Raw genomic sequence first — 12,047 nt, 5'->3', positions numbered from 1 at the left:
GAATGACAAAAGCATTGTATCACTTCCTGTCCCCTGGCCTGGAAGTCAATGGTTTTCTGAATGTGTTTTGTGTTGTTATCCTTATTAAGGTCTGTGGTTAACACGAGCTGCAGAGATTTTTATTTTATGACAAACTATGTCAGTAAATACCCCAGAGTTGAATTTAAAAACAACGTTCGCTAACAAGTGTCTAAATGAGACGACCAAATGTCATCACGCCCAACATTAGCCGCCTATAGCTTAGCGGTGGTGACCTGAAGTCATGTGACCGTGCTGTAGTTCCTTTATAGCCCAACATTAGCCGCCTTTAGCTTAGCGGTGGTGACGTGAAGTCATGTGACCGTGCTGTAGTTCCTTTATAGCCCAACATTAGCCTCCTTTAGCTTAGCGGTGGTGACCTGAAGTCATGTGACCGTGCTGTAGTTCCTTTATAGCCCAACATTAGCCGCCTTTAGCTTAGCGGTGGTGAGGCATCACGCCCAACATTAGCCGCCTTTAGCTTAGCGGTGGTGACCTGAAGTCATGTGACCGTGCTGTAGTTCCTTTATAGCCAAAAGAGTGCGAGTATCATAAACGTTTGATTGCTGGAGGAGTTTAGTTTCTGGAACAATCCAAAATCCAATGGAGAAATCCCACAGAACCAGGGAGATGCTGCCTTCAGGGTCCAACAGAGAAAAACATCATCGCCGCACCACTACATGGTCTCGGGGTCAGTGTGTCATGTTTTAAAAAAGGCCAATAGTCTGGAAAGAAGCACAGTTTGGAAATGGTTATTCCACTTCAGCCTGATGTGAGCAGCGTTGGTCTCCTGATGTTAGCATCACACTCGGCTCCTGAATCACTCCAACAGCCTCCTCGTCTGATCGCTCCTCTTAATGAATTATGAGGATTGACTTACGATGCAGCTTCTAAATCCTCGTTTAATTGAAACACGATGCAGGGGCCGAGGGGCCGAGGGGCACGAGAGGCGATAAACTGGAGCATCCCCTCAGTAATCAAACCGCCATCTGTTGCAATCAAACGGCCGCTGTCCACATGACCAGACTGAATACCCAGAGCTTTTATTAAGGAATACTAATTCATGAACACAAACAGCCAACATTGTCATTGTTTCAGGTGTGTGGTGTTTGAAATGTGAATCTACAGCTCTAACGTAAATATATAGAGTGGAAAACAAAGAAAATGTAAACCAGGTTTGTGCAAATGTGTCCGTAAGTACAGTATTGATTAAATGTACTTGGTTACTTTCCACAACAGGACTTGACAGAGCTGAAGCTTTTCCTCTGTCTGTTAACCACTAGCAGCGAAAACTAGCGACTATCACTGAGCTGCTAGCATTACCCCCCCCCGCGATTCCTCTAACGAGCCTCTGTGCTGTAAATACCAGCTCTGACATGTGGGTGCAGGCGGGGTGACGGTGTGATCTCTGAAGTGCTGCAAATGTCAGACTGCTCATCTCAACAGGACACACACACACACACACACACACACACACACACACACACACACACACACACACACACACACACACACACACACACACACACACACACACACACACACACACACACACACACACACACACACACACACACACACACACACACACACACACACACACACACACACACACACACACACACACACACACACACACTCTTTAACACTTTTATTAAGGTATAGTGTGCATACTTTAAATATTTTCCTTCTATACAGCACGTTTATAGGGTAACATACTGTATCTTATAATACAATATATATCACAAATACTTTAAAAGCATATTTCATTTTTTTATGGCACATTTGATCTTTTCCACTTTTTTAACTCATGAATATTTGACTTATTTTATAGCATCTTTAAAGAATATTTCTGGATTATTTTGTGTTTATAAAGTTCATTTTTGATTCAGATATACTTTAATATTTGTATTGTATATTTTATTCTTTAACAGGCAGGTTTATTCTAACTAGTTTAAAGCATAATGTTAGCTGCAGCTCCTTTGTATATCAAATATAAAGCAAAAATGTAAAAGTATTTTTTCTTATTTTCTTTTAAAGATAGATTTATTGATAATATTCTTCAAAGTATTTTTTGATATTTGAATTGAATATCTCTTCTGTGTTGCTTATTCAGATTTACTGTAAATACTTGTATAGCATGTCTTGTGTATTCCTTTAGCTCTATAAAGCCTATTTCAAAGCAGCAGGAAAATAAAAACATCACTTAGTGAGTTACCAGACGAGTGTAACAGCTTCAAGCATCAGATATAGTGCATCACTGGAGGATAAAGAAATGTATTTATATGGAAATGATCTGGATGTTTCCACTAAAAGGCTTCATGTGTAACACCGGGAAAATGTAAATTGGTTTTGTTTGGTGAACAGAGGATTCATTCATAGGCAAAAAAGGACACTCAAAAGAATACGCTGCTCAAACTTTGAAAAAGGAAAGAAAAGAGAAACAGAATAAAGTCAACCTGCAGCGCGCTGGAGATTTCCAACGGGGTTTCTAGAAAATGCCCCAAGGTAAAGGTTTAAACACGCATCCAAAACAAATCATGCATCTTTATCTTTCATCGGACAGCTTTGAATAGATTCCACATCAGTTTTTGTTTTAGGATAAAATAGAATACATAGGAATAAATCAGTGTGAAGACTAAATACTGTATCTACAGCTTCTTTAAATTCAGATATCAGGAAAATCTTCTGTCAGTTTTTTATTGATTTATTACCGCTTTTCTCCAGAGAATATTTTGAAATGTTTATCCTTATATGTAGCTTTTTCAAATTAAAATAACTAATAGAAGAGTAGAATAGAGTTATTGTGTTTATGCTGTACAGCTTCTCCTTATTTCAGATATAATGCACAGTTATAAATTGTATATTTATTGTGCATTTCTTTTATGAAGCATCTCAGTAATTAAAACACCTACCTATAAAAAGCAAGTAAACTCTTTATTTCGCAGGTTTCCTAATTATTTCTGGAGCTGAATGTACGTTAGGATGCATGGTACACTTCATAGTGTGAAAATTGAACAAGCCATTAGCCGCCTATTGCCATGACAACAGGGCTTTCGCATCTCCTAAAATAAGGCGAAGAGGCGAGGAAGATTAGAGAAAGCTGCAGGGAAACCCCCCCAAAACAGACACCAAACAAAGTCAGCAGACGGAAGAAAAAACGAGATCCGAAACAAAAGAGAGCAGAGCAGGAAATAAAAAAGAGGCAAACAGGAGCATCTGCTGCCTTCATCCCCAACATACACATCTACTTAAAACACAACAGGCTGATTATCAGACGGGGAGGAAAGAGACATCTAAAAATACTTTCCTTTCAATTGCCAACTTTTTAACAATGAGACCACACCTCCTCTGACCAAAGGAAATACAAGGTATGTCGGTCGGTCGGTCGGTGGCTCGCTCGGTGGCTCGGTGGCTCGGTGGCTCACTCGCTCACTCGCTCACTCACTCACACTCACTCAGTGCGTCAGCCTCACAGGAAGCTGACGTGCAGCCCTGTGACTCAGGCGGCCTCATTACGCTGCATCCAGCTGTTTGTTAATGTGCAGGTGGGCAGAGACCTGGTGACAGTAATAAGAACAAGGAGGAGGACACACACACCTGCTCCACACACACACCTGCTCCACATACACACACACACACGGTCTTACCTTCATGAGCACAGACTCGCTGAGCTTTTCTCTGTTGACGATCTTCACAGCGACTTTCTGACACGTCACACAGTGGATGCCCAGCTTCACCAGACCTGAAACACAGAATAAAATGAACTTAATATCCAATCATTTCAAGGGATCAAAATGTCTCAACATGCTCAAAAACCCTCGATTTGACAAAGGACACAAGGAGCTGAGGCACCAGATAGTGGATCCTGTGCAGGAATTATGTCAATGAGAAACATCCAACAGTAAAAGAACAATGTTTTATCTCTCACCTGCCCTGTGGCTTTCCCTGGTAATAAAAACATGCCTTTTTCTTGGGCTCCATCAAGGGAAAATGGTTGCCCCCTGTATTAAATAAATAAGCAAATCAACCTGAATCGCCCTTCAAAATAAAAGCACTAACTCCAATAAGCCTAAATAAAGACAATAAGTAACGATAGTTTTACTACAAATAAAAACGAGTGAAGGTCAATGTTTTGAGAAACCTGTAAGTCAAGATAAAATGATACCATATTAAGCTGGCCAACAACATAGAACTTCTCTGAATTAGAGATCAACGAATAAAGTAGAGTAAAACACTCTTCTGTGCACCAGTCTATCCAAGTTATTATGTAGTTGGTCCCAGATTCACTGTATCCTCGTTTCTTGTCTTTAATATTTGTCCTTGTGTTTGTTGCAAACGGAGCTGCTGCTGCAAGAATCATCTAAGAGTTGATCCGACAATAAAGTACAATCTGTTCATATCTTTTTTCACGATAATGTCTGTCAAGGTGTGATACGAAGACACAAACATATACCAATATCAAAAAGAAAATACGCCTGTTTGCTGTTCTTATGTTAAAGGATCGTCTGTAACTCTTCCCATCTGTACTTTCTTTGTCAGTTTACAAACCAGTTGGATGAAAATGCACACGCTTTGCATTCTGCATCTCCCCCGTCTCCTTTTTCATCAGGTACTTCTTAGAACTCTCCACGACAGAAATGTCAGCACACTCCACCTTTATCTTATTAAAGCCACAATGACTCCATCCGTCACCATCAAAAGCCCCGACAGCAGGACAGCAGGGAGAGGCTTTCACTTTGTACTGAAGGTCCGCTGCTGGAAATGCCACTGCCCATATGCACCTCTTCATTACTGCGAGACGCATGTATGATCCACAGGAGATGAGCGGCTGACTGTTTGAATGGTGATTTCCCTGCGGGGTGTCCGGGGGAAACATCTATAAGCAATATGGCCGCCTGGGGGCTCTTTAATGTCTCCGATAAGGATCCAAAGAGCAGCCTGGGCGACATTCACCAAGCCTCATTGATATCGTTGTGAATAAAAAACACAAGGATGCATAGAAAAGCACGACTTCCTGTGTGTGTTTGACCCCTTACAAGTTACTCTAAAGGTGTGCTGAAGCTACATCAACCTCTGAGAAAATGTAAAGCCGAAACATCCAGGAAGGTTCAGGATAGAAAGAAAGGTGCGTAGAGCTGAAGTCATAAATACTGAGTGTTAAAGTTCATAAAGACACCTGAGTGTGAGCGCTCCTGTCAGAACACACAGCTGTGGATTCTTTATCCCAGTTTAAAAACCATAACAGCACTTTGTGTTTGACATTTATCATTGTGCTTCCTGGTTATTAACATCATTATGTAGCTCAGATCCGGGCCCTTAAGTAATAATCCCTGACATTTTCACATCAAGATCCAGCCACTTTAGTTCTCCCTGCCTCAGTTATTATAAAATGAATCAGGAAAGGTTTTATATTTTCTGCTGAAATACTTTTCTATTCGCAGTCGTTGTTTTTCACATCTGAAAAAACATTTAGAAATAAATGTGTATTTATTTTAATAGCTATATTTTTGCATGCTTTAGTTTCATGTGTGTGTGTTAACTCTGATAACAAATAAATACAATTGAGACTTTTGTCTTATCTAAATTTGAACGAAAAACAACATTTAATAAAAAAACAATAATTATAATTTTATGAAAGTTACTTTTTTTATACGACCACATCATTTCAAAAATGATAGTCACTAAGGATGCGTTCACATAAGGCAAGGCAAGTTTATTCATATAGCACCTTTCAACACAAGGAAATCAGCGAAGAGAATACAATGAATATAAAACTAAAATATATGAATAAGAGTTTCAGTGCAGTGTGAGAGAGTTCAATTAAAAGCAGCAGCAAAAGGAATTGGATTTAAAAGTAGAAGAGTTGCAGCGGACCTGCAGGATTCTGGGAGTCTGTTTGTGTAGCTTCTGGACCTATTTGAAATATTGCTGCATCGTTTGTTCTTGTGTTGCAAGGTGAGTTCCCTTTGCGTGTGTTTACAACGACAGGTATGGATTCATGTGATGCGTGCGAACATTTCCTGGTTGCTGGGTAATGCAACAGGCTGAACCATGTCAGAAACATGTGTCCTATATAGCTGCAATCATTGTTTTGAATAACCTTGTTTGTATCAATCAACACGTGCTTAAAGTAAAATGTCATTGTCCGGAATATTCAATTTACAATCAAATCAAAAAAGGAAAGCTTGCTATTCAACTCCTTCATTTAATCTATTGTTGTTTCCCGGAAAATTAATAATTACATATAAAAAAAAAGGTGAACCAAACAATTGCTTATCAACTGGTTATCAAGTGTCTTTTCGAGCATAACGCAAAGCATTTACATCCACTATGAGAGCGGCTCTGGAACAAAGGACTGCAGGGAAACAGGCGAGGGTTGTTAACCTGAGCAGCGAACCCTCTCCTGCTGAACAAAGAAATAAATGCCACCTGCAAAACAACAACTCCCACCACACTGATCCCCCGACGGAGACAAACATCTGCAGGAAATCTTTCACTGGGCAAATTAAAGTCCTAAAATAAATATCCACTCTAAGCCGAAAGCAGCTGCTGGTTTTTGTGTGCCAAATTATTGACATCGCATTTCAAAGCTAGCATTTAGCAGATAAGAGGAAAATACGAACTACACACTGATCCACTTGTTGATGCCAACATCTGCATGAAATCTTTCAGCAGGCCAATTAAACCAATGTGAACCAGGACTGATTCCAGACGTTAGTTTTATTGATTTCCAGTTGCTTATATCAGATCTCCCCTCTTGACTGAATTTCATCGATAACCTCCAGGTTGCGTCTGTCGTTTTTCCAACCCCGGTTTAGATTTAACCACGCCTACTTCCGCATCAACGTAGCTCTGCGTGATCGTGCCATGGATGTATAAAGAGCACGTCCCCGTGTTAACGACGCTGAAGTAAAAGCACGTCTACTTTAGTCTTCGTTAAGAGTTGTTAATCAGTCAGTGCAAGCGTAAAATGTTAGAGCGGTCTGCAGCAAGAGGAATCGATTTTATCGAATGTTGGAGAGTAACAAAGTGCAAACACTGTGCACGGTCTAAGCTGGTGTATGAGAAGTTTCTGGTCCAGAAGGACTTACAAAAACTGCACCTTGACATCTGGGAATCTGCTGTTCTGAAAGAGACAGCTGCTTCCCTTCCTGTCCTTCTCTTCTCCAGGAATGACATGCCAAACTTTGACAACTGATACTGCAGGGAACAGCAGGTGGAAGTTTCCAGAAAAACTTCCAGAAGAAGCAGAAACTTTCTGCAGTGATGTGACAAGTGTCTTGAGATAAATGGGACAAACATAATGTCAGTGATTGGACATTTCCCCCCCCGAGTTTGCTTTGAATACGGAGCAGATTCTGGTAAACTAGTTACAGTACAGCCGTCAGTTATTATTAAGGTTGACATGTCGTTAGTTGACCTTTAGGGGAAACACATTTCCTCACACCTCCACCCTCAAATGTGACGACAGTGTTCTCAATGTCAGGTTAGCTTCCAATCACTCGTCAAGTACATTTACCAATAATGAACAGATAGTGTTACATTAATACTGGGGCAGCGTCGTTTAACATTTTCGTCATCAACATTGCAATGTTGGTAAATTAAGTCATGCTACAACTTCAGACGATATCAATTTCATTTCATATGTTTTTATAAATATTGGTATTTTATTTGATCTTTCACCGCACATTTCAACTTCTTATTTTGATATAAATAATAATGTTTTATTATAATTCAACTTTTATCGCATTTTTACTTCCTATATTTATATAGGTGTCATCTTTGACAGCACACTATCCTTTCAATCCCACATCAATAACATTACCCGGTGTGCCTATTTCCACCTACGAAACATCAATCGCCTCCGCCCCTCCTTTACCCCCCACACTGCCGCCATCCTTGTCCAAAGCCTCGTCACCTCCCGCCTGGATTACTGCAGCTCTCTCCTCTTCGGCCTCCCTCAAAAAACCTTCCATAAACTTCAGTTGGTCCAGAATTCAGCTGCCCCGCATCACAACTCGAACCCCTTCAGTTCCGTATTCAATTCAAAGCCATCCACAACCTCGCCCCCCCATATCTGTCCGACCTCCTCCATGTCCCAGTCCCTCCCGCTCCCTCAGATCCTCTTCCTCCATACACCTGTCTGTCCCCTCCACCCGTCTCATCACCATGGGGAGCAGAGCATTCAGCCACTCTGCTCCCCGCCTCTGGAACTCATTACCACCCCAACTCGGAAACGGATTGGATTCATTCCCCCATTTCAAAACACAGCTCAAAACACATCTGTTCAAACCTGCTTATTCCACTTGATGCCAATTCCTCCGTCACCGTCTGTTGTTTTTATTTTATTGGTTACTTGCATTGTTGATTCCTTTCATTGTCTTTGTGTGTGTATCATGTACGGTGTCCTTGAGTGCCGAGAAAGGCACCTTCAAATCAAATGTATTATTATTATAAAAATATTATCACTTTATTGTAATTGTAGTTTTTTATTTAGTTCCAATAGAGTAAAGATCATAACCCAATTTCCCTTAGGATAAATGAATATGGTAGACAGTGTTAACGTTCACACACGCAGACAATCATTATTGTACTTTCCTAACCTCATAAGAACCAGAAATATATATATTACCTTTAATTCTGCCCTGTAATTGCACACCAATCAGTCATTTGATGCCATTCTCCAACAATAAGGAGAGCTGTGAGCCCCCTGCCGTACTGAAACATTGATTTAAACACCGCTGCTGGTTTACTATAAAGGCCGACTGTCCACAGACTCCTGCCCACCGAGGCTAATGAGATCACGCACATAAATATGTACCTCAGCATTGATTTCATAGCATGAATTAAGCATCGCAGACCGCTCAGCTGTCCTACCAGTGTTTCCAGATCAGTGGAGAAATATTGGATTTGAAATGATCAAGGTTTGGTTGGTCAGCTGCTGGTTTTCAAAGCAGTTCTTGTTATTGATATGTGCAGAAAATGAACATGGAGTATAGCATACAGGAGTGGACAAGATTCAGAGGAAGAAGCATGTTTCGTGTTGCCAGAGGCTCTTCAGTATCATCAAGGCCTTCTCTACTCGACATCAGGTATGTAATGTAAATTATACATGAGACTGAATGTTTAAAAGATGGTGTACAAATCTCAGATGTTGGCAATTACTCCTAACAAGCAGTGGGTCAAATACAGACAGGTCAACTGGATGCCATCACAATGTAAACCTTGTCTAAACTCACCTCTACCTAAAGAATAAAACCCCTTGTGTTTGGTGTTAGGAGTGCATGCAAAAATATAAGTAGAGTTAAGCTATAAAAACCATACATGTTGTGTTGATTCCTTGCGTATAACCCAAAACACACCAGTGAAAATGTACAGAGAACAGCAGCAGCATAATGCCTATAGATTAAAAAGCAGCGGCGTTTGTTAAGAGGCACAACATGTCATTTCCCTGCAGTTCTGAGATCACACTGTCTTAAAATAACATACAAATCCCCTGTGATGATGACGATGTCTCACCACATAAAATGAGACCCTTACAGACCTGATCACTCTGGGTATTATTGGGTTTTGTAAATCATATTTTTTAACGTTCAAAAAATGTTAATATCATATTTATATAAATGTATAGAACATATTTTGTTTAGGCCTGCCCAATTACGGCACCGATCATTATCACAAATTTGAAAAAATCTAGTATTTTATCCTATTCATGTTTACGATATGAAATAAAATAAAGTTACTTGATGAAAAATAAACAGACACAGCTGATATCACATTTGCTTACCTATTATTTAAAAAGCATGAAAGCAGCCATCCAATCAGAGGAGAGTATGAAGCGACAGTAGGAAGCAGCAGTCCAATCAGAGGAGAGCATGAAGAGAGAGCAGGAAGCAGCCGTCCAATCAGAGGAGAGCATAAAGAAAGATGAGAAGAAGATTCCAATGGTTAGCGCTTGGCACAGAAATCTACCTGGCAACAGATGATGGCATCACTCTGCATCCAATCAGCTTTGTGCTGTTTGTTTAACTATATTACTTTCATTCTGCTCCACTAAAACACGTCCAGAGAAACTGAGGATGTGTGTTAAGGTTAGCCTCCCCTCCTCCATTATTTCACTCCCCCGTTCTCATCCCTTCGTTCTCCCCTGACAATCCCATTGAATATATTGAATATGATTTCCCTCCTCCTCCTCATTCTAACAGAACCAGTTTCCCTTTCTTCATTAATGAGGCAATCAGCTCATCCTTTTGACTCCTCTTTTCCCTCCGTCAGCATGTAGGGGGAGGAGAGGAAGACGAGGGAGGCAGAGGAAGCGGGTCAGGCTTCAAATGGAAGAGGAAGAGAGTAAAAGGTCTAATGCAGCGTTTCAGTGGAGGAACTCATTAATGCATCCACACAAAAATACTAATGTAGTTTTGTAAAACGCTAATGATCACAGTAAACAATATAAGATATCGGAGTTAAAGACGAGCACGTTTTCTGTGAAGTTGCGTCAAAAGATTGGGTTTGGCACTTTTGTCAGAAAGAGTTTCTCATTATTTTTATCTTCCATCATGTGGCTGAAGCACGTTTTTTATTCTCATCCTCCTCTCTCTCTCCAGTGGCTTAATTAACGTGCCTCTGCTTCCCCCTCAATCCTGTGAGTTACATAAAACTGAACTCATTAAAGTTTTGCCATTCTCTGGTCTTGACAACATCTCCTTCTGATCGCACGTTGGCAGCGAGACCGCTAACTACTACCATTAACTCTTCTGAGAGCTGTCGAGAAGACTCGATATCACAGAGATTTCCTCTTCTAGCTACACCATCGTTGGCTTATAAAGGAGGGATGTCTGGCTGATACCCTTTTTTTACAGTTTAAATTACAAAGTAAGTGTCAGGATTTTAGCCTCAGCAGACCATTTACATGCACAAAAACCTATATAACAGAACAGGAAAGGGGAAACCCTAAAATGCAAAAGTAACATCTAAAGTGACGTTTTGTGGCCTTTCTGACCTAAGACTATTACCAGGTCAATGGACAAACCAGATCATCTCCCTCTGCTAACACAAATGTTTTTAATGTCACTCAATGGAGAAACTGCTCTGGTTTCAATCCACCAACAGGTACGCATGATTCATACTTCTGCTCAGCGTGACGCCATTCTGAATTCAACAGTATTAATGAGTTGGTGATATTCAATTTAACCTCCCTCTGTGGAATTCATTTGCCGTTTGGCTGTCTTTCCATACGTTTGAATTCTCATTTTCATCCAGTTTTCGGCCCGCTGGTGATTATTTCCAGCACACTGGCAGCCAATTACATTTCAATTACCCTAAATAATAATTCTGCTGCGCAACACCACGAACAATGAAACTCATTTCGGGATCATTTTATGTCCCGATGCTCTGGCGCTGCTGCCTCCATGATATGTGGGAATGAATCTCAAATGAGTACATATAAATTCTGAGGGAGCACCGAGGCTTCCCGAAGACAAATTATGATATATAAAGAAAAAAAAGGTGAGTTTATTCGGGTTGAATATAAAGATCATTTATGAAGTGTACAAGCGAGAGGCAGTAGGTACGTCAATTGTATTGTTTAACTTAGTTAGGGCATACTGAAAGTATAAAACACAAATCTTTGCCACTTGCTGTTACAACCGAACGTGGCTCTTATCGTTTATAATCTCAATTTACATAAAGTTTTTCACAAACATCGCCCTGGAAAGTCTTTCCTTCTGCCAAAAAAAAAGCAAACAGCGATTGCATTTTTATTTATCCACCTGAGATTCACTGTTATGACACCAGCATGAATACATTAAAATAAATGAATGTATAAATAACTACATTAATAAATGTATGAATGCTGGAATAAATAGAAGAAAATACAAGTAAAAAAAAATACAAAAGACAACAAAAATAAATAAATGCTTCAATAAATTAAAATGAGAAACGTTTCATGGAGAAGTGGACAATCAATGTGAACCTAAATTATTACAGATATCTTTTGTTTTGAGTCTGCATTCGATAAAGTATGGGGT

General features: G+C 40.1%; 1 protein-coding gene across 1 annotated transcript in view; it reads right to left on the bottom strand.

The window, feature by feature from the left end:
* LOC134863232 (serine/threonine-protein kinase BRSK2-like) overlaps nt 1–12,047 on the bottom strand; it is an 89,055-nt gene that overhangs the window by 36,511 nt on the left and 40,497 nt on the right. Inside the window, 1 exon segment of the mRNA XM_063881631.1 lies at nt 3,669–3,763. Within this exon segment, the coding sequence (XP_063737701.1) occupies nt 3,669–3,763 (95 nt within the window).

Source organism: Eleginops maclovinus, chromosome 4 (genome assembly GCF_036324505.1).
Source record: "Eleginops maclovinus isolate JMC-PN-2008 ecotype Puerto Natales chromosome 4, JC_Emac_rtc_rv5, whole genome shotgun sequence".
In the NCBI taxonomy this organism is placed as follows: domain Eukaryota; kingdom Metazoa; phylum Chordata; class Actinopteri; order Perciformes; family Eleginopidae; genus Eleginops; species Eleginops maclovinus.
Note: the sequence above shows the minus strand (reverse complement) of the source record. Positions and strands in the feature narration are given on the sequence as shown.